General features: G+C 44.8%; 1 protein-coding gene and 1 non-coding gene across 6 annotated transcripts; one reads left to right on the top strand and one right to left on the bottom strand.

Moving 5' to 3' along the window:
* Positions 1–1,280: 1,280 nt before the first annotated feature.
* Positions 1,281–1,353, top strand: TRNAT-UGU. Its single transcript has one exon. It is a non-coding gene; the product is annotated as a tRNA-Thr (tRNA).
* Positions 1,354–3,876: 2,523 nt separating this feature from the next.
* TAF1A (TATA-box binding protein associated factor, RNA polymerase I subunit A) lies at positions 3,877–20,003 on the bottom strand. 5 transcript variants are annotated; one of them, XM_036453642.2, is made up of 11 exons: positions 19,910–20,003; positions 17,216–17,338; positions 15,475–15,644; positions 13,072–13,185; positions 11,681–11,879; positions 10,037–10,167; positions 9,608–9,766; positions 8,475–8,541; positions 7,513–7,636; positions 5,784–5,938; positions 3,877–4,252 (listed from the first exon to the last, which is right to left on the bottom strand). In XM_036453642.2, exons 2-11 carry the CDS (start codon positions 17,334–17,336, stop codon positions 4,146–4,148), a joined length of 1,347 nt encoding a protein of 448 aa, XP_036309535.1. In that variant the 5' UTR covers positions 17,337–17,338; positions 19,910–20,003; the 3' UTR covers positions 3,877–4,145. The 5 variants fall into 5 exon arrangements, with proteins under 5 accessions (XP_036309535.1, XP_045443055.1, XP_045443054.1 ...); XM_045587099.1 differs by having other exon boundaries at positions 17,216–17,389; positions 19,910–19,925; XM_045587098.1 differs by having other exon boundaries at positions 17,216–17,392; positions 19,910–19,924.
* Between the last annotated feature and the right edge of the window lie 1,755 nt (positions 20,004–21,758).

Genomic DNA, 21,758 nt, shown 5'->3' with positions numbered 1-21,758 from the left:
GAAACATCCATCAGCTGCCTCTTGCACACCCCCCACTGGGGATGTGCCCGCCACCAAGGTGCATGCCCTTGACCGGAATCGAACCCGGGACCTTTCAGTCCGCAGGCCGACGCTCTATCCACTGAGCCACACCGGTTTCAGCAGTAAAATATATGTTAAAAAATAATAATAAACTCATACCAAGGCTACCCCTGACGCCAGGCCCTGTGGGAAGTATTGACACACAGGGTTTCATGGATGCTTCCCGAGTACCCACAGGCGATGACAGCGTGATTGCGGTCATCAGCATCCTCCTCCTCCTCATCCTCATCATCACTCGCGTTTTACAGAGGAGGAGGCCGAGATGTCCTCCCTCCGGTGCCTGTGCCCAGCCTGGGACCTCACGACGCCACCGGAGAGAAGATCAACTTCCTCCGAACCGAATCCCCCAGCACCAGAAAGCAAACAGTGGCTTCGGACGGTCTCCAGGATGGACCGCGTATTAGGTCACACCACAAACCTCCACCAATCCAGCAAGACTGGAATCGCTGCGCTGGGCCCCAAGACCATGGCCCTGGAGTGTCTGTCTCCCTCCTGATCGCCAGCCCAGAGGCCAGGGATTGCACACATCCAGCCAGCTGCACACAATACTTTTAGACTCAACTAGTAATAAAAAAATAACTCATGCCGCCCTCACCGGTGTGGCTCAGTGGATAGAGCGTCGGCCTGTGGACTGAAAGGTCCCAGGTTCGATTCCCGTCAAGGGCATGTACCTTGGTTGCGGGCGCATCCCCAGTGGGGGGTGTGCAGGAGGCAGCTGATCAATGTTTCTAACTCTCTATCCCTCTTCCCTCCTCTCCATAAAAAATAAAATATATAAACTCATCCCTAACCAATACCTTACTCCTGAGAACCAAAGCCAGGCCCCTGTGAGTATTAAACTTGAGACAAGCTGTCCCAGCGACAGCAGAGCTGTACCCCGACCTAACGGTAACCCCGTTTCACTTCTGCATCTCCCCTTCCCGCCTCTGTCCGTTCGCATCACTTACCGCAGGTAGGCGTCCGTGTTCTGTGATCCTAACCTTAGGGATTCGAGTTTGTTTTGTTTTTCCACCTGTGGCGTGGCGTGGCGTGGCGTGGTGGGCATTTTTTCCCTCTGGCACTTCACAGTCTTCACAGCCATCATGACTGAGATTGGGGGTCAGTCAGTCTCCTGGGGGGTCGGTCTGTCTCTCAAGCCCGCCAGCTGAAGCCAGGCTGCCACCAATGCCCTTGCATTGCGGTCTCCCAGGTAACAAGGGGGCTCCATAGCTCAGTGGTTAGAGCACTGGTCTTGTAAACCAGGGATCGCGAGTTCAATCCTTGCTGGGGCCTTTTGCTACCTTTTTTATTTTTCCCCCCTTTCTTTCTTTTCTTTTTCCTTTCCCATGCTCTCGCATGCATCCAGAACAGAAACTCCCAAAGTGGGAAAGTCACCTCTGCAAACGCTCTCCGGCACGATGGATGCAAAGCGGGGTCTCTCCTCCCGAAATGCAAAGGATACGAGCATCCTCGTTGCGCTTGGGATGCAACGCGGGAGAGGAAATGCTGGGCCGCAATGAAAAGGGGGGAGAAAAGGAAAAAAAGAAAGAAACAGAAAAGCCATCCTCGGTGACCGTAGCGCCCCGGCACCTGCGGGCGGGCCCGATCGCTGGGAATCGGGGCGCGAGGCTCCGGCTGGCTGTGCTCGCAGCACCGGGGGGGACGGCGGGCAGCGGAGGGGCGTCCGGCGCGCGGGCTGCGGGGCGGGCGGGGCAGGAGGCGCGGCGCCTGCAGTGCGCGCGCGCGGCCGGCAGGTGGCGCTGTGGCGCCGGCTCCCGCTCGCCTCTCCCCGACGCCGGACCCGCCGCGCCCCGGGGCTGTGGGCGCCACGTGGCACCCCGGCCTTGCAGCCCAGCCCGCGTGCACCCGGGGAGATCCCCCAAAGCAAGCAGCCCCGGGACGTTCCCCAACACAAGCAGCAGCCCACGCCCGCTCGGGGAGCCGGTGCCTGCAACCATCCTCCTTCCTCCGTTCCCCGCTGAATTCCAGAGTCTTTTCTTTTTTTTTCCTTTTTTAATATATTTATTGATTTTTGTGCAACTTATTTGCAGATAAGTTGCACAAAGTCAGGCAACCTATCTGCAAAAAATAACTGCTGTAGGGGTGTACTCTCTGATTACGTAAATACATGTTTTATTTGAAGGTTATTCCTTAATAAATATATTTCCTTAATAAATATATTTAACAGTACAAAAAGGAAAAATATGTATTTACCAAGAACAAAGGTAGTGAGACTGTTTCTCTGGAGGGAAGAGGGACAGAGAGTCAGAAGCATCGATGAGAGTCATCGATCAGCTGCCTCTTGCACACCCCCCACTGGGGATGTGCCCGCCACCAAGGTACATGTCCTTGACCGGAATCGAACCCGGGACCTTTCAGTCCGCAGGCTGACACTCAATCTAATTGAGCCAAACCGGTTTCGGCTTAATCAGCGGGTTTTTTTAAATTAAATTCAAACTACCGAGGCGTGTGGGATGGTTTTCATTTCGGACGTGGGGCAGTTAACCACTTCGTCTTGGCCTGCAAGCTTTCAGCTCTGCAGAAACACGCACATTTGTGGGTTGTTTTGCCTTCGTGTGCTCGGGGGTATGTGGTGAGGGGAAGTGTGCCCAGGGCCCTGAGGAAAGGAGTCCCACCCAGGCAGGAAAAACACTCCCGTTCTCACGCAAGGGTCTGCACGTGGCTAGTGCTGGTACGCAACGTCTGTGGGCAAAGCCATGAAATCCTGAAGTGCCCCAAGACTGGGAACCTGCAAATGGGGTGACCATCTTAGGGGGCAGCTTTCCTTGGAAACCCGTCAGCACAGGCCTCCAGGCCTCCTCCTAGAGCTGGGGTATATACGGAGTCTCTCTCTCTCTCTCTCTCTCTCTCTCTCTCTCTCTCTCTCTCTCTCTGTCTCTCTCTCTCTCTCCCTCTCTCTCTCTCTCTTTTAAAACCAATAGTATTTTTTTTAATATATTTTATTGATTTTTTACAGAGAGGAAGGGAGAGAGATAGGGAGCTAGAAACGTCGATGAAAAACATCGACCAGCTGCCTCTTGCACACCCCCCATCGGGGATGCGCCCGCCACCAAGGAAAATGCTCTTGACCAGAATCGAACCCGGGACCTTTCAGTCCGCAGGCCGACGCTCTACCACTGAGCCAAACCGGTTTTGGCTTTTTTTTTCCTTTCTTTTTTTTTAAATTTATATATTTTATTGATTTTTACAGAGAAAGGGTGAGAGAGTTGAAAACATTGATGAGAAACATCAACCAGCTGCCTCCTGCACACCACCCATCTGTCCTACTGTGTGGGACACTATCTCATTCTCCACTGGGCCTACTGTGTGAGCCTGGGACCCTATTTCACTGGCTGTCTGCTCCCCTGTCCAGCTGCCAATGCTGTACCTTGTTCCCCAGAGAAAGGGGAGGACTTGGGAGCTCCAGAGCACGGCTCAGCTGAGCCAGACACAGAAACAAAGGCAGACAAGCCCAGAGCCCTCTGAAGCGAAGCCAGCGCCAGCTGAAACCAGCCAGCCCCTTCCACCTGCTCTGACCCAAATTCCTCTCCTGGAATCAGGTCGTTCAGCCTCACACTGTCCCGTCTTAACACCGAAGGAGAAGGAGGAAGAGTCCTTTACTAGGTCTTGTTTGGTTTCCAAAGTTTCTCAACGGAACTCATCACCAAAATATTTGTCATGATAGTAAACCCAACATGGATATCATTTAGAGTCTGAAATAAGAAATTCGTTTAACAATTCCACTTATTATAAGCTATGACTTATTGCACAAAGTCAGGCAACTTATCTGCAAATAATAACTGCTGTAGAGGTGTATTCTCTGATTAAATAAATACATGTTTTATTTGAAGGTTATTCCTTAATAAATATATTTAACAGTACAAAAAGGAAAAATATTTATTTACCAAGAACGAAGGTAGTGAGACTGTTTCTCTGGCTATAACTACTAGTAAGAGAAAGTATAAAAATATATAAAAATAACTTTTTTATAGCCATATAGACCACCAAATAAATAAATACATTCAATAATTATCCATTAAGCTACTACACTGTAGCTACTAAGCTGAAATAACTAAGATTCAGTATCAGGGATTTACAATACTGTGTTTTTTCACTAACTTCTTCATCCGCTTAAATTTCTTCCTTAAGACTTGATGATCTTGTTTTGAAATATACCTAAAATATTTACAACCTAAAAAAAAAATAAAACAAAGAAAGTTTTAATACTTATTGAATTCTTCAAATATATTTCTACATTTTTAGCTTTGCTTCATTCCTGACATATTAATGATTATGGAATCAGAATGAGTTTTACTGTCTATACCAACATGTCTAAGCACACTCTCAGAGCCATCACCAGTGAAATGTATTACTTGCTACATACGAAGATGTTTCTGATCCATCAACATAAAGCGTCAACTTCAGCTGGTTTTCTAAGCTGCCTCCCACACCCTTGTTTAGGCGAAAGGCATTCATATATTACAAGAACCTGCTCCAAAAGCAAATTATCCTCGATTCTTCTCTTTTTTGTAGTTGTCTTTGAAATATGTATTTTTATTGATTTCATAGAGGGAGAGGGAGAGAGAGATAGAAACATCAATGAGGAGACCGGTTTAGCTCAATGGATAAAGCGTCGGCTTGGGGACTGAAGGGACCCGGGTTCGATTCCGGTCAAGGGCATGTACCTTGGTTGAGGGCATATCCCCAGTAGGGGGTGTGCAAGAGGCAACTGATCGATGACTCTCTCTCATCGATGTTTCTAACTCTCTATCTCTCTCCCTTCCTCTCTGTACAAAATCAATAAAATATATTAAAAAAAAAAAAAAAAAAAGAAAAGAAAAGAAACATCAATGAGAATCATTGATCGGTTGCCTCCTGCACACCCCTTACTTCCCAGGTTCGATTCCGGTCAAGGGCATGTACCTTGGTTGCAGGCAGTAGAGAGTGTGCAGGAGGCAGCTGATCGATGTTTCTCTCTCATCGATGTTTCTAACTCTCTATCCCTCTCCCTTCCTCTCTATAAAAATAAATATTATATGTGTGTGTATATGTATATATATATATATATATATATATATATATATATTTTTTTTTTTTTTTTCTTTTTTACTATATTTTTATTAATGTCAGAGAGGGAGAGGGAGGAAGAGATAGAAACATCAATGATGAGAGAGAATCATTGATAAGCTTGCATGCCCCCTACTGGGGATATAGTCTGGCGTGTGCCCTGACTAGAATCGAACCTGGGACCCCTCAGTCCGCAGTCCGATGCTCCATCCCTTGAGCCAAACCAGCTAGGGCAATAAAATATATATATTTTAAAAAAAGATAAGGTGAGAAGTAACAAGTGTTGGAGAGGATGCAGAGAAAAGGGAACCCTAATGGTAGGATTGTAACTTCATGCAGCCTTCATGGAAAACAGAATGGAGGCTCCTCAAAACATTAAGAAGAAAGCTACCATGTGACCCAGCAATTTCTCGGTATTTTTTAAAACACCACCATAAAGATACATGTATCCCATCGCTTCTCGGCTTTTTGGCTAAGATCAAGTGTAGTATAAGATACCTGTATCCCTTTTTCACTGTAGCGTTATTCACAACAGCCTAGAGACACAGAAACAACCTAAGGTACCACAGGAGGCGAGCTGTCAGATGAGAGAATGGTCACACTCATATTTCAAAATCGCCTACAAGAGACTTTTGAGATAAAAAGAGAACACATACCTTTTCCTAACAATATCCCGGCTACAAACGCCTTCTCGTAAGCCAAGGCTCTATCCTCCTTCCAGTCGCTTTTTGCCCAGAAGGAGCTGAAGTGAAAGCCTGGCCACCAGCTTTTCCTGGAATTCCACTCCTCCTGAATCCAGGCAGGATGGCTTCTGGAAGAGAAAAAGGTCAGGGATGGAGACGGATCTGGGCTGTCAGAACGGGAACAGAAGCAGAGTCGATGAACTAGGAGGAGAGGAAGACGTTTTCAGACCAACGTCTGGGTTTGGCAGGGGCAGGGCACACGCATGAAACCACATCATTTCCAGTTCTTGTGGATCTCTATGTCCTAGTTTCCATTTAACTAAACAGCCAGCCCAGTGTGGCTCGGTGTGGTTAATGCCATAGACTCTGAAGTCAAAATCCCGATTCAAATCTCAGATCTTCCATTCGCTACCTATGTGACCCTGGCCAAGGTGTTTAACCTCTCTGAGCTTCCATTTCCTTGGGGATATGAATGGCACCAGCGCACAGCACTGTTATCAGGATGAAACTGGTCCCGCAATACAGCCATCTCATTCAAGCTCCCGGCCAATGTTTCATAAATGTTAGCTATTATTACTATTTAAGAATTCATTTAAAACTTCATTTTAAATTACATACTACAAAGAATTACTATCCAAATTCAGGTATTATTATATAAATACATGGACACACAGGTCTGACAGTTGAAACGGACAAGGCTGAGAGTTCATGAATGATTTAATTGAGCAAATACACATTTAGGACCTATTTGTGTCCTGTGGTCGAATTCCTACCGGTTCAAAAACTCAATAGGATGCCGAGACCGGTTTGGCTCAGTGGAGAGAGCGTGGGCCTGCGGACTGAAAGGTCCCAGGTTCGATCCCAGTCAAGGGCATGTACCTTGGTTGCGGGCACATCCCCAGTAGAGGGTGTGCAAGAGGCAACTGATCAATGTTTCTCTCTCATTGATGTTTCTAACTTTCTATCCCTCTTCCTTCCTCTCTGTAAAAAAATCAATAAAATATATGCCGGGACCGGTTTAGCTCAATGGATAGAGCATCGGCTTGGGGACTGAAGGGACCCGGGTTCGATTCCAGTCAAGGGCATGTGCCTTGGTTGCGGGCATATCCCCAGTAGGGGGTGTGCAAGAGGCAACTGATTGATGACTCTCTCTCATCGATGTTTCTAACTCTCTATCTCTCTCCCTTTCTCTCTGTACAAAATCAATAAAATATATTTAAAAAAAAAAAAAAAAAATCAATAAAATATATATTTTTTAAAAAAACTGAATAGGACATGTTTCTGCCTTTAAGAATCTTATGGTCAGCAGGCGTTCAGATAGGGCTTCATCTACTTCCGTTCCCTCTACACATGTGTCAAACACAAGGCCCGCGGGCCAAATCCGTCCCGCCAGGCCTTGCAATGTGGCCCGCACCGCGCTGTCATCACTGCACTCCGCTGCGTTTCCATCACAATGACAGTTTATGACTGTTCAGTAAACCATTCGGCCCGCGATTTAGGCTGGATTTTAGATTTTGGCCCCTTCTCTGATTGAGTTCGACACCCCTACTCTAAAAGCAATAACAAATATTTTTTTAAAAAATAAAACCCAAAAACATAAGCAAAAACTTTATTTGCTTAAAAACTGACATATTATCAGCTCTGATACTGGGAAGTATTATGATTTATGCTGACCCAGCAACAAAGACCGCGAGTCTCTTACCGCATTAAGATCTGTCGCAGATATTTTGCCAAACACTGCCAAGCAGTTACGTTTTTGGCGCATCCAGCAAAATCCAAGACACCGAACAGCACCTCCAGCCCCAGTCTACGGTGCTCTTCTTGGTCTGCAATGGTCACAGCAGTGAGGTCACAGGGGAAACTGAGGCACACAAAGCCGAGACAATCACTTACTTCATCAGCTGATAAAGCATTACTGAACCGTAAGCCTCTGATTTGGCCAAAAACTTAAAAACAATTCATTGTACTCATACTCTCCTGTGAAGAATCTGAGAAATGCAATAATTCAGTCCATGCTACTGAAGTCGGAATGCGGATTCTGATCTCTGAATGGGCTTCACTAGTGGTCGGCAAACTCATTAGTCCACAGAGCCAAATATCAACAGCACAACGATTGAAATCTTTTTGGAGAGCCACATTTTTAAAACTTAAACGTCTTCTAACGCCACTTCTTCAAAACAGACTCGCCCAGGCCTTGGTGTTTTGTGGAAGAGCCACACTCAAGGGGCCAAAGAGCCGCAGGTGGCTCGGGAGCCGCGGTTTGCCGACCACGGAGCTATATAACTCTGCGCCTGAGTTAGGGGCATCCATCATGTCTAACTCAGGCGTTATTAAAATATGTGTATTATTTATTGTAAGCATACGGTAAATAATACACACAATAGACAAAATGTGTGTGATAAGTATGACCTCTGGTGAACAGTGGGCCATAAGAAGTTAAGGCTTTTGGGAGTCAAAAGTTAGACATGTGTGTGACTGTGGGAGTGGGGGGGATGGATGCATGGACCACGTCAGTGCATGGGAGTGTCTGGGCTCCAGAACTGCGATCGGGGGAGCAATGGGTTTGGCCCAGGGGCCTTGGGCTGCTGACCGCCTCGTCTACTCACAGAGATTTAACACACACACACACACACACACACACGCACACACACACACACAACTCACCTGATTTCCTCAGTAATCTGTGGAATTCTAGCATCAGCTTATGAGATGGTACAATCTGATACAAAATCTGGAAGAAAGGATAATCTTGTGATATTTGCACATGCAAAAGGCATTTCTCAAACTTCAGCTAACTTTCAAATAGCCCTTCAGAGAATGAATCATGGATTTAAAAGACACTTAGCTTTTATCCAGTTTCATTTCGGGTACAGAAAGGATTCTCTGTAAAGCTACTGTTTAAAAATCACTGATAATAACAAGATAATCAGAGGTGTAGGGGAAAACAGATGGAGGCTTTTTATTTTCTCATACATTTTTATACTGTTTATCACACTTAATAATTTAATTTCTTTTCAGACGTCAAAACTGAGAAGAAGAAAAAAATAAAGGAAAAAATCTACTTCACACAGGCCCAGCGGTTGAGCGTCAACCCATGAGGTTCCCGGTTCGATTCCCAGTCAGGGCACAGGCCCATAATGCAGGCTCGATCCCCAGGAGAGGGCGTGCAGAATGATGTTTCTATCTTTCTATCTCTTTCCCTTCCTCTCTTTCTAGTACCCAATTAAAAATCTTTAAAAAAAAAAAAAAAAATCTATACCTTATAAAAAATCTGAGGAACAGAATAAACTGGTGAATATAATAGAACCAGGGGCCTAGAAAGGGAGTGGACTGACAATTCTCAGGGGGAAAGGGGTGTGGGGAGTGCGGGAAGAGACTGGACAAAAATCGTACACCCGTGAATGAAGACAGTGTGGGAAGGTAAGGGCAGAGGATGGGGTGGGAACCAGGTGGAGGGGAGCTATGGGGGGGGAAAAAGAGGAACAATTGTAATAATCTGAACAATAGCCGAGACCGGTTTGGCTCAATGGATAGAGCTTCGGCTTGGGGACTGAAGGGTCCCGGGTTCGATTCTAGTCAAGGGCATGTACCTTGGTTGCGGGCATATCCCCAGTAGGGGATGTGCAAGAGGCAGCTGATTGATGACTCTCTCTCATCGATGTTTCTAACTCTCTATCTCTCTCCCTTCCTCTCTGTACAAAATCAAAAATATATTTAAAAAAAAAAAATTAAAAAATAAATAAATAAATAAATAAACAAATAATCTGAACAATAAAGATTAAAAAAAAGATCTATACCTTAAGCACACTAATCAGTTTCTCTCGTGGCGCCTTCTCTCTCTTTAGAAAGTTGTACAAGTAGACGTGCGCGTTGGGATTGGACGGGAACTTTTCGTCGTAGGCATAGTTAGTGAGGACCTCTCGGGCCCCATCTTGATCCCCATAGAATTCCAGCATCTATTTTAAAAAAAAAAAACACACATAATATCTGAGCTACATTCTGTAAGGGTCCCGGGTTCGATTCCAGCCAGGGGCACATGTCCAGGTTGCAAGCTCAGTCCCCAGTAGGGGACGTGCAGGAGGCAGCCAATCAATGATTCTCTCTCATCACTGATGTTCCTATCTCTCTCTCTCTCTCTCCCTTCTCCCTTTCCTCTCTGAAATCAATAAAAATATAATTAATTTAAAAAAATGAAACTAATAAAATTTTATGGGAAGTCTACTTACCTCTACATAACTCTTCACAAAAGGGTCCCAGACCCCGGGCGTCTGAATCAGAGCAGAGAAGTTGATGGACGTCTTCCAGCTGTGGCTGAACATGTTCTGAGAGGCCGTGCTGTAAGCATAGTCATCCTCATCTAATCAAAAAGACCAGAGACTCATTAAGAATCACTCAGAACTGACCACAAATTAGCAATCGGCAACTACCCACCGAAAAGCTCGGGCCCTGGTGGTTTTGCTGGTGAAGACAAATATTTAAAGGATAAGACTGAGCTGAAACCAGTTTCGCTCGGTGGATAGAGCGTCGGCCTGCGGACTGAAGGGTCCCGGGTTCAATTCCGGTCAAGGGCATGTACCTTGGTTTCGGGCACATCCCCAGTAGGGGGTGTGCAAGAGGCAGCTGATCGAATTTCTCTCATCGATGTTTCTAACTCTCTCTCTCTCTCCCTCTCTTAAAAACTCAATAAAATATATATATATTTTTAAAAAGAGCTCCACGTGTAATGCCATCTCCACCTCCTGTTGCTACGGAACAAAGGGCTGCCACGGGAAGGGACTGGATCACCTGTCCGCGGGGAAGAGGGCATCAGTGCCAGGTTCCAACTGCTTCTGTCGTCAAATATTTGCTTCAGTTCTGCCTGACCACGTGTAAGAAAGTAAATATTGAGTTGAAAACTTACCTAATCAGCATTAACTAGCCTGTTCAAAAATAATAAAAAATATCGCAGCGGGCATTATAGCCAGGTGAACTGAAGAAACAGAAGACAGACACAGGACATCGAAAGATCTGACTGGTCCAGCCCTGACCGGTTTGGCTCAGTGGATAGAGCGTTGGCCTGCGGACTAAAGGGTCCCAGGTTCGATTCCGGTCAAGGGCGCATGCCTGGGTTGGGGGGGTGCAGGAGGCAGCCGATCAATGATTCTCTCTCATCATCGATGTGTCTCTCTCTCCCCCTTTCCCTTCCTCTCTCTGAAATAAAAAAAAAAGGTCTGTTATAACCTTTGTACAGGGATGAAACAGCATTATCTTCCTCTCCTCTTTAAACATAATATTCTGAGAAACAGCATTATACAATAAAACACACTAAACCCCATTCCAAACCCACGAGAAGAAACATTTATGATATGCGATAATGCCTGCTGAAGAAAATGGTCACCTTTCTTGGAAATCATATTTAAAAACAGCAAAGAATCTAAAGTGATCATAACTTAATTTATGAATCATCTAAGTTTTGTCTGAAAAGGTTTTTTGATACATCGGAATATAAAAAATGATGGAGAACTTTACATCCACAGAGACATCTGCTCTCCGTAACATCAGGATAAAGCTCGGCTGGGAGGTCGGGGATTAAGATTTACTCCTTAAGATCCCTGTGTCCTTCTGATCCAGTCTTACCGCCTAAAGCAGTGGTCGGCAAACCGCGGCTCACGAGCCACATGCGGCTCTTTGGCCCCTTGAGTGTGGCTCTTCCACAAAAATACCACAGCCTGGGTGAGTCTATGTTGAAGAAGTGGTGTTAGAAGAAGTTTAAGTTTAAAAAATTTGGCTCTCCAAAGAAATTTCAATCATTGTCCTGTTGAGACTTGGCTCTGTGGACTGATGAGTTTGCCGACCACTGGCCTAAAGAAACAGTTCCCGTTTCCACTCACCAAGCTCGGACAATTCCTTCTTCTTCTTAGACCAGGTGTAATACTGCAAAAGCCCTTTGTAGGCCTGGACGAGGTTGATCAGCGCCTCCTGGGACGAGGACTTCTCGCCGTATCTCCACGTCTCCGCCTGGCTCAGATTCCTGCTGGCGTCGTCCAGCAGCCCATGGTGCAGAAGGTACAACGTGTGTTGCAGGGAGATCTGCAACCGTAACAAGAACATGCAGGGACCTGTGAGCTGCTTAGAAAACCATTCGTCAGACAGCTCCGTACACATAGGACGTATGTTGGGCTAAGGTCCTGGTAGCACACAGATGATGTAACGGCACAGGCCCCCGAGACCCGAAATGTCAATCCAGCGAAGAGGGGAGAGGGGTGGGACAGTACGAGGTGGGTGAGAGTGAAAGGATGTCAGCTTACAGCCCTAACTGGTGTGGCTCAGTGGATAGAGCGTCGGCCTGTGGACTCAAGGGCCCCAGGTTCGATTCCTGTCAAGGGCATGTGCCTTGGTTGCGGGCACATCCCCGGCAGGGAGCAGCGTGCAAGAGGCAGCTGATCAACGTTTCTAACTCTCTATCCCTCCCCCTTCCTCTCTGTAAAAAAAATCAATAAAAAATAACGTAATAATTAATAAAAATAAAAAAGGATGTCAGCTTACAGAGAGAGGACCACGTGATGGAGGGAAAGAACCTGTGCCCGGGAGACAGACAGGAGCCTGGTGGCTGCCAAGGGCCGAGGGTGGAGGAGGCGGGAAAATATCGGTCAAAGGGCACCCCTTTTCAGCTATGAGATAAGTAAGTTCCGGGAATTCTAATATACAGTACGGTAACCAGAGTTAATAACGGTTAATAATTGTATACTCGAATGTTTCCGGGAGGGTAGAGCTTTAAGGTTCTCACCAGAACAACAACACAACGTAATCACGTGACATGTGATGGAGGAGGCGCCAACTCACCTCATTGTGACTGCCTCTTCCATGACGAGGCTCAAATCATCACACTGTACGCATTAAACCTACACGGTGTGATATGCCAATTATGTCTCCAGAAAGCTGGGAGGGAAACGTTTGCACATATTCAAACTCCCAGTTTGGCTGAAACCAGTTTGGCTCAGTGGACAAAGCATTAGTCTGCAGACTGAAAGGTCCCAGGTTCGATCCGGTCAAGAGCATGTACCTTGGTTGCGGGCACATCCCCAGTAGGGGGTGTGCAGGAGGCAGCTGATTGATGATTCTCTCTCATCGATGTTTCTAACTCTCTATCCCTCTCTTTTCCTCTCTGTAAAAAATCAATAAAAGATATTTTAAAAAAAAAAAAGATTGTGACTCAATAGCATTACTGTAAAAAAAAAAAAAGAACACTTCAAAAGTAAATTCTCAAAGCCCACATTCTTACCGTTAAGTAATTCATGACGCCGATATTCTTCATCCTGTCCGCAAAGGCATTGAAAGTCTCCACGCTGCTTTTGGGGTGATAATAGAGAATTTCACTTCCGAGTTTCCAAATCATCTGTCAAAACAGAAATTGCTATCAAAAATGTAAAACCTTTGCCTTAACCCATGTCTGCCCAAGAAAGCTATTTTTTTTCCTGATTATTTCATTCAAAAGCAACCTGTCATTTCTTTCCCTGGCTACCATTTCCATCGATATTTCACTAGCCTTCACCCAGTGAAACTAATATTGTATCACATGTGATTAAGTCCTTCCCACCAATTAAAATACCAGATAATTATAACAGTGCCATTTTTAAATCAGTAGTCTAAAGGCAGGCAGGCAGTTAGGATATACACTGAAGATAAAAATTTTGCCGAAACCGGTTTGGCTCAGTGGTAGAGCATCAGCCTGCGGCTGAAAGGTCATAGGTTCGATTCCGGTCAAGGGCATGGACCTTGGTTGTGGGCACATCCCCAGTGGGGGGTATGCATGAGGCAGCTGGTCGATGTTTCTCTCTCATTGACGTTTCTAGCCCTCTATATCTCTCCCTTCCTCTCTGTAAAAAATCAATAAATTTTTTTTTTTTTTTTCATTTTAACTAACATAGGAGAAAAAAACAAAATGAGAGCAATGGACTAGATACTTCCTGAGATCCCAGCAAGCTTGCTAACTACTGACTATATGTAACCTCCATTTAGGGCTCCAATTTAAGAATGTTTATCAGCCGAAACCGGTGTGGCTCAGTGGATAGAGTGTCGGCCTGCCGCTGAAAGGTCCCAGGTTTGATCCTGGTCAAGGGCATGGACCTTGGTTGTGGGCACATCCCCAGTAGGGGTGTGAAGGAGGCAGCTGATCTATGTTTCTCTCTCATCGATGTTTCTAACTCTCCCTCTCTCTTCCTCTCTGTAAAAAAATCAATAAAATATGTTTTTTTTAAAAAAAAGAATGTTTATCAGCAACAGACACATTTTAATAGAAGGTATTTCCTCCCCACAGCCCCACAACATTGCTGACAGAACGTGGAGCTCTGCGTTTTCCATGGCTGTGAACTCTGTTTCTCTGACTCCGTTTTAAAGCAATTCAGTAACACCAACCTGAAAGTAAATGTAAGCGAATTTTTAAATCCGTTATTTCTATAAACATACAGACTGGTGGTTTGGTATAACTGTAAAACCAGTCTTCCCAGCTTAGAGGGGCCAAGACCTACATTGGCAGAATGCCAGACTGGAGCACTCTGGAGCTTAAAGAAAATGTGGAGATGGCCTGTCACAAGTGCACTTGAACCTGGTTGCACACGAGAACTGCCTGTTAAATAAACACTGCAGGGACTTCAGACTCGGATTCAGACCTGGGGGGGAGCCCAGGAAATCTGCGTGTCCAACGAAAGCCCCAGACCCGTGGTCGGCAAACTGCGACTCTCGAGCCATATGCGGCTCTTTGGCCCCTTGAGTGTGGCTCTTCCACAAAATACCACGGCCTGGGCGAGTCTATTTTGAATAAGTGGTATTAGAAGAAGTTTTAAAAAAAATTGGCTCTCCAAAGAAAAGGGCAAATGGCCGTCTCAGTGGGATGGCAGCGGCCTGCGTCCAGGGGCAGCCTGGTCAGACCCCAGGGAATCGGACCGTACAGCCAGCAGGCCTTTCCGATGGTTTAGAGCAGTGTTTTTCAACCTTTTTTGGGCAAAGGCACACTTGTTTCATGAAAAAAATCACGAGGCACACCACCATTAGAAAATGTTAAAAAATTTAACTCTGTGCCTATATTGACTATATATAAAGTAATTCTCTTGAATAGGAATCAAATAAACACAAAGAAAGTATTTTATAATTACTTTATTATGAAATATTAAGTAAACAAAATAGTGAAAAATTATAAAATTCTTGTCTTGTCTGCACCTACGGCACACCAGGCAACATCTGTGCCGCGGAACAGCGGTTGAAAAACGCTGGTTTAGAGATGGGACATGAAAAAAAAAGAGGACTCCAGAGTTTGGCCTTAGCAGTTAGATACATAAAAACAATCCTCTGCTGAAACCGGTTTGGCTCAATGAATAGAGCATCAGCTTGGGGACTGAGGGTCCCGGGTTCGATTCCGGTCAAGGGCATGTACCTTGGTTGAGGGCATATCCCCAGTAGGGGGTGTGCAAGAGGCAGCTGATCGATGACTCTCTCTCATCGATGTTTCTAACTCTCTATCTCTCTCCCTTCCTCTCTGTACAAAATCAATAAAATATATATTTTTTTTAAAAAATCCTCTTCTGAGGTGAAGAAAAGGTGGTGAAGATCAGAACCGTGTCCACCAAAAGGAGCTGGAACTCTGGAACTCCCAGGGATCAGAAACCTCTCCCGCACTCGCCCACCTCACCTCGGGCGCGGCCTGCCGCTTTTGGCTGTCCGAGTCCTCCAGGGTCTGGAGGTAGCTGTGCATGTACTCGGCTGCTCGCTGCCACTGGTGCTTCAGCAGGGCGTCTTGGATGAAACTTAAACAGGCGCTTGTGGTCTGAGCAAAATCCTTCTCCTTTTTCCCTCGGGTCGCTATAAGGATTAGAGAGAGGAGTCTTGTTATTTCTTTTTTAATATGTTTTTATTGTCGAAACAGGTTTGGCTCAGTGGATAGAGCATCGACCTGCAAACTGAAAGGTCCCAGGTTCGATTCCGGTCAAGGGCATGTATCTTGGTTGCGGGAACATCCCCGGTGGGGGGTGTGCAGGTGGCAGCTGGTCGATGATTCTCTCTCATTGATGTTTCTCTCTCACTCTCTCCCTTCCTCTCTGTAAAAAATCAGGAAAAAAAAATAAATATATATATTTATATATATATATGTTTTTATTGATTGGAGAGAGAAAGGGAGAGGGAGGAAGATAGAAGCATCAATAATGAGAGAGAACGATCGATCAGCTGCCCCCTGCACACCCCTTACTGGGGATCAAGCCCACAACCTGGGCATGTGCCTTGACTGGGAATCAAACCGTGACCGCCAAGTTCACTGGTTGTTGCTCAACCACTGAGCCACACTAGTTGGGCAAAGAGAGGAGTCTTTTACTCAGTGACCCTGACTCAACAGCTCAAAAACTTACTTCTGACAAACCGGAGTATTAACAAGTACAACAGTGGGTATTACCTTAATCCAGCCCATCCCAAATATTAAAGCTAGCTCCATTTGCAACAAACTATCCCACACTATTTTAACTAGTTTAGCAAATGGGGGAAAAAAGACTAATGTAGAGATGTCAACAAACCCTTCAAATCTGTCAATCACCCTTTCATTTTTTTAAAAATATATTTTATTGAGTTTTTACAGAGAGGACTGCAAGGTCCCAGGTTCGATTCCAGTCAAGGGCATGGACCTTGGTTGAGGGCACATCCCCAGTAGAGGGTGTGCAAGAGGCAGCTAATCGATGATTCTCTCATCGATGTTTCTAGCTCTCTATCCCTCTCCCTTCCTCTCTGTAAAAAATCAATAAAATGTATTTAAAAAAAAAAAAAAAAAAAAGGATTCTAGCCCTAACTGGTTTAGCTCAGTGGATAGAGCATTGGCCTGTGGACTGAAGGGCCCCAGCTTCAATTCCAGTCAAGTGCATGTGCCTTGGTTGCGGGCACATCCCCAGTAGGGGGGGTGCAGGAGGCACCTGATCAACATTTCTCTCTTATCGATGTTTCTAACTCTCTATCCCTCTCCCTTCCTTTCTGTAAAATAGGGGTGTCGAACTCAATCAGAGAAGGGGCCAAAATCTAAAATCCAGCCTAAATCTCGGGCCGAATGGTTTACTGAACAGTCATAAACTGTCATTGTGATGGAAACGCAGCGGAGTGCAGTGATGACAGCGCGGTGCGGGCCACATTGCAAGGCCTGGCGGGACGGATTTGGCCCACAGGCCTTGTGTTTGACACATGTGCTGTAAAACATCAATAAAAATTTTTTTAAAGAATTCTAAAACAAAAAATCATCTTTTTTTAAATTTCTTTTTGGCTGCTGCATAAGAAATTGTCATCTGTTTATTCTTATCTTGCAAAGTGAATCAAGCTTGGTTATTCCTGTTGCATTCGCATGGGATCTTATCATCACTTGCACGGAAGGTAAAACGGCTGTCCGGTGTTTTACTTACGCACACTTTCCACGTGCTTCTGGAGCCAAGGAAGACGCATTCCTGAACCAGAGCGGACGCTCCTTCCCGCTGGGTCATCCTCCTTCGTGGGCCTCAGCAAGTCTTCGCTGAAATCGCTCATCCCTATTTCAAACCGAGAAGATCAGTTACTGTCTGCATGTCTTACTCCACGGCCTTCTGAGTTCCACAGAAAAACAGACGTTTCTTAGTCTAGTACATACCACTTGATCAGCAAAATTAAGGGTATCTAGAAATTCCTTTTAAAAATATAAATTTGTCAGCAACAACCAAAAAAAAAATGATCCATGCAAAAAAAAAAAAAAAAAAAAAAAGACTATGTTTCAAGAAAACACCAAGATAGATAAGATACAGCCCCTTGATGTAAAAAAGGAAACAACTCAAATCTAAAGGAAGAAACAGCAGCCCTGGTCAGGTAGCTCAGTTGTTAGAGCAGTGGTCCGCAAACTGCAGCAAACGAGCCACATGTGGCTCTGTGGCCCCTTGAGTTTTTAGCAAAGGCCAGCTTAGGAGAATCCTAATTAAGTTAATAACAATGTACCTACCTACATAGTTTAAGTTTAAAAAATGTGGCTCGCTGCCGAAACCGGTTTGGCTCAGTGGATAGAGCGTCAGCCTGCGGACTGAAAAGTCCCAGATTCGATTCTGGTCAAGGGCACGTACCTTGGTTGCAGACATACCCCCAGTAGGGGGTGTGCAAGAGGCAGCTGATCGATGATTCTCTCTCATCGATGTTTCTAACTCTCTATCCCTCTCTCTTCCTCTCTGTAAAAACTCAATAAAAATATTTTTTTTTAAATGTGGCTCTCAAAAGAAATTTCAATCGTGTGCTGTTGATATTTGGCTCTGTGGACGAATGAGTTTGCCGACCACTGGACTAGAGCATCCACCCAATACACCAAGGTTTGGGGTTGGATCCTGGGTCAGGGCGCATACAAGAAACAACCAATGAATGCATAAATAAGTATAACAACAAATTGATGTTCTCTATTTATCTCTATCTCTACCTCTCTCAAATCAAATAAAGGTATATGTTTTTAATTTTTAAAAATGTAATAAAGGAAGAAACAGCAAAACTGCATAATAACAAAACAGTACAATAATAACAGTAATAGGAGTTACCATTTACTGGGCCCTTTTTATACAACGGGCATATAAATCACCTAAATTAATCCTTAGAGATATCTGAAGTAAATAGTATTATTTTCTCCCAATTTCATGTTGAAAAAACACTGAGGTTCTTAGTGAATAAATGTAACGTGGACTGAGGTCACAAGAAAGGTGAGGACAGCCGAAACCGGTTTGGCTCAGTGGTAGAGAGTCTGTCTGCGGACTGGAAGGTCCCAGGTTCGATTCCGGTCAAGGGCATGTATCTGGGTTGCGGGCATGTCCCCAGTAGGGGGAGTGCAGGAGGCAGCTGGTCGATGTTTCTCTCCCATCGACGTTTCTAGCTCTCTATCCCTCTCTCCTCCTCTCTGTAAAAAATCAATAAAATATATAATATATAATATAAAATAAAATATATAATATAAAATAGTATATATATATATATATATATATATATATATATATATATATATATATATAAAGAATTGAGGGCGGGAGAAGAATCTAGAAAGACAGCCACGGGCCAAGCTGAGCCTGGACTTAACCCTCAAGATGCTCAGGGCCCTCTCCCTCGCTCCCCATTCTGATGGCTCATTGGGTCCTGCTGATGGCTGCCTGCTGGCACTTCCATCTCCCCCTTCTTCGCAATCCTACGCCAGCACCCTAGTTCACCCTCACACCGGGTCTAGCTTACTGCCTTCACTTTCTAACTAGTAGCCTTGCCTCAAATTCTGCTGCTCATCATCATGCCTGCGAAAGCTTTCCAAATCAAATTCTAAACTGAAAATGGAACTCCCATTTGACCCAGCAATACCACTTCTAGGGCTATATCCCAAGAAGCTAGAAACATCAATCAGAAAGGACATAGGCACCCCTATGTTCATAGCAGCACAATTCACCATAGCTAAGAAGTGAGAACAGCCCAAGTGCCCATCAGCAGATGAGTGGATCAGAAAACGGTGGTACATCCACACAATGGAATACTACGCTGCAGTAAAAAGGAAGGAATTCCTACCATTTGCAACAACATGGATGGGACCTGGAGAGCATTATGCTACGTGCAATAAGCCAGTCAGAGAAAGACAAATACCACATGATCTCACTCACTTGTGGACTCTAGTGAACAACATGAACTGATGAACAAAAACAGATCCAGAGGCAGAGGAACATCAATCAGACCATCAAACCTCAGAGGGAAGGTAGGGGAGGAAGAAGTTAGGGAGAGAGATCAACCAAAGGACTTGTATGCATGCATATGGATCTAACCAATGGACATGAATACCAGGAGGGTGAGGGCAATGGGGGAATAAGGACACATAGGTAACACCTTAATCAATAAAGAAATTTTAATAAAATAAAATAAATCAAATTCTAGAGTTAGGAGCATGGGTTTTAAATAGTACCAGATTTTTAACCCCACGCGCATGCATTTTATGGAGTCTTGATACAAGCAGCTCTCCCTTCCCAGATTCTCAAATCCTGCGGGCGTGTCATGCAATTGCCAAGTTCACCGAAGTCCCTCCCCGCTCCCGCCAGCAGTGATGGGTGCAGGGTACCCTCGGCCCTTACCGCCAGCAGCGGGACCTCTCAGCTGAATGCAATCCCAGCTCCAGGCAAACACCGGAAGTGGAGTTAGCGACAGCCCCGTGTGAGCATGCGCTAAGCCAGCCCTCTGGCTCGCAGGCAACGCCCAGGCGCAGCCCCGCCCCTAACTCCTCCTGCGGCGGCGCCGCAGTCTTCGCTGTCCTCGGCTTGGCCCCGCCCCCCGCCCAGGTAACCCGGAAGTGATCGCGAACTCCCGCCCTCTCATTGTGGATGCTCCAGATTTGCATCTTGGATTAGGGACATGGGATGAATGGGAGACTAGTTTTGTTGCAAATGGATATTGGGGCGACCAGAGGGCAAGTGGGTGGGGTGAACAGTGGCAGGTGGTCCCAGCACAGCAAATCTGCATAGCCTAGCCTTTCCATTGCTCCTTTGAAATCATTTTTCTCTTTTCTTTAAATTTAGGTTTTGAATTTAGGGGAGCCTGGACAGCCTCCCCAAAAGTTGGGGAAGATTTGTTTTTCCTCTCAGCAGTGGTGGTTCCGCTGACACCTGCAGTCACTGTCATAAGGACCATAGGCAAACTTTTTTTTTTAACTTAAACTTCTTTTTTTAAAAATATATTTTATTTGGGTTTTTTGCAGAGAGGGAGAGAGAGGAATAGAAAGTTAGAAACATCGGTCAGCCGCCTCCTGCACACCCCCCCACTGGGGAAGTGCCTGCAACCAAGGTACTATGCCCTTGACCAGAATCGAACCTGGGACCTTTCAGTCCACAAGCCAACGCTCTATCCACTGAGCCAGGGCCAACCCATTCAATATCAATCTTGGTTTCACTGTCAAGAATTGTAAATGTGTGTGAGGTAATTATGAGAAATACACAATAAATGCATAACTTGCACTTAATGACTAGGAGCATAATGATAACTGTATCTTATCCTTTTATTAAGGTCTTCAGATTCATCTGAAATGGCAATGAGATTCTCAAACATCCCAACAATAATCTCAACCTCTGATTACAAACAAAACAAAAAAAGTTGGTGGATCTTGAGATAACCACCATCCTTCTTTCTCCTTCCACAAAAGTTCCAAAAGAGCTTGGCCAAAATATGTTAAATTCCAAAACACAATTTTAAGCCTTAGATGATTTGGCTCAGCGGTTAGAGTGTCTTTGGCCTACAGATTGAAGGGTCCAGGGTTCAACTCTGGTCAAGGACACATGCCCTGGTGGGTTTGATCTCCAGGAGTGGGCATGCAGGAGGCAGTCAATTAATGATTCTATTCATTGATATTTCTATCTCTACCTCTCCCTTCCTCTTTTAAATCAATTAAAAAAATTTAAAAAATTTTTAAGCTTTTCATTTCTTTAAAATAAGTATATGCAAAATAATGTACAAATATGTACAAATGTATGGTATGAATCTGATGTTAGTTTTTAATCCCTGCCTTCTTGAGCTATGCTATCTTTAAATGTGTCTAATCTGAATTAATATATACTGTAAGTGTAAAATACATAACAGATTTCAAAGATTTCATATAAAAGAAAGAATGTCAAATGCCTCGTTAAGAATCTTACATTGATTACAAGTTGAAACAGTAATACTTTGGATGTATTGTATTAATTAAGATGTATTATTAAAATTAGTCTCATCTTCTTTGTTTTACCTTTCTAATGTCACTTGTAGAAATTTTAAATTTGTAGCTAGCATCATATTGTTATTGGACAACATTGCTCTAGGGAGTCAGTGAGAAATAAGGGAAATATCAGATTTAGATCCATTTAACATTCTGGTTTGAAGACATTATTCACCCTTTAATGCATTCCATATCATTTCCTATCCAATGCATATTTAAATACGGATGAACTTTTTTTT

This window comes from Pipistrellus kuhlii, unplaced genomic scaffold (assembly GCF_014108245.1).
Source record: "Pipistrellus kuhlii isolate mPipKuh1 unplaced genomic scaffold, mPipKuh1.p scaffold_m20_p_25, whole genome shotgun sequence".
NCBI classification, from domain to species: Eukaryota; Metazoa; Chordata; class Mammalia; order Chiroptera; family Vespertilionidae; genus Pipistrellus; species Pipistrellus kuhlii.
Note: the sequence above shows the minus strand (reverse complement) of the source record. Positions and strands in the feature narration are given on the sequence as shown.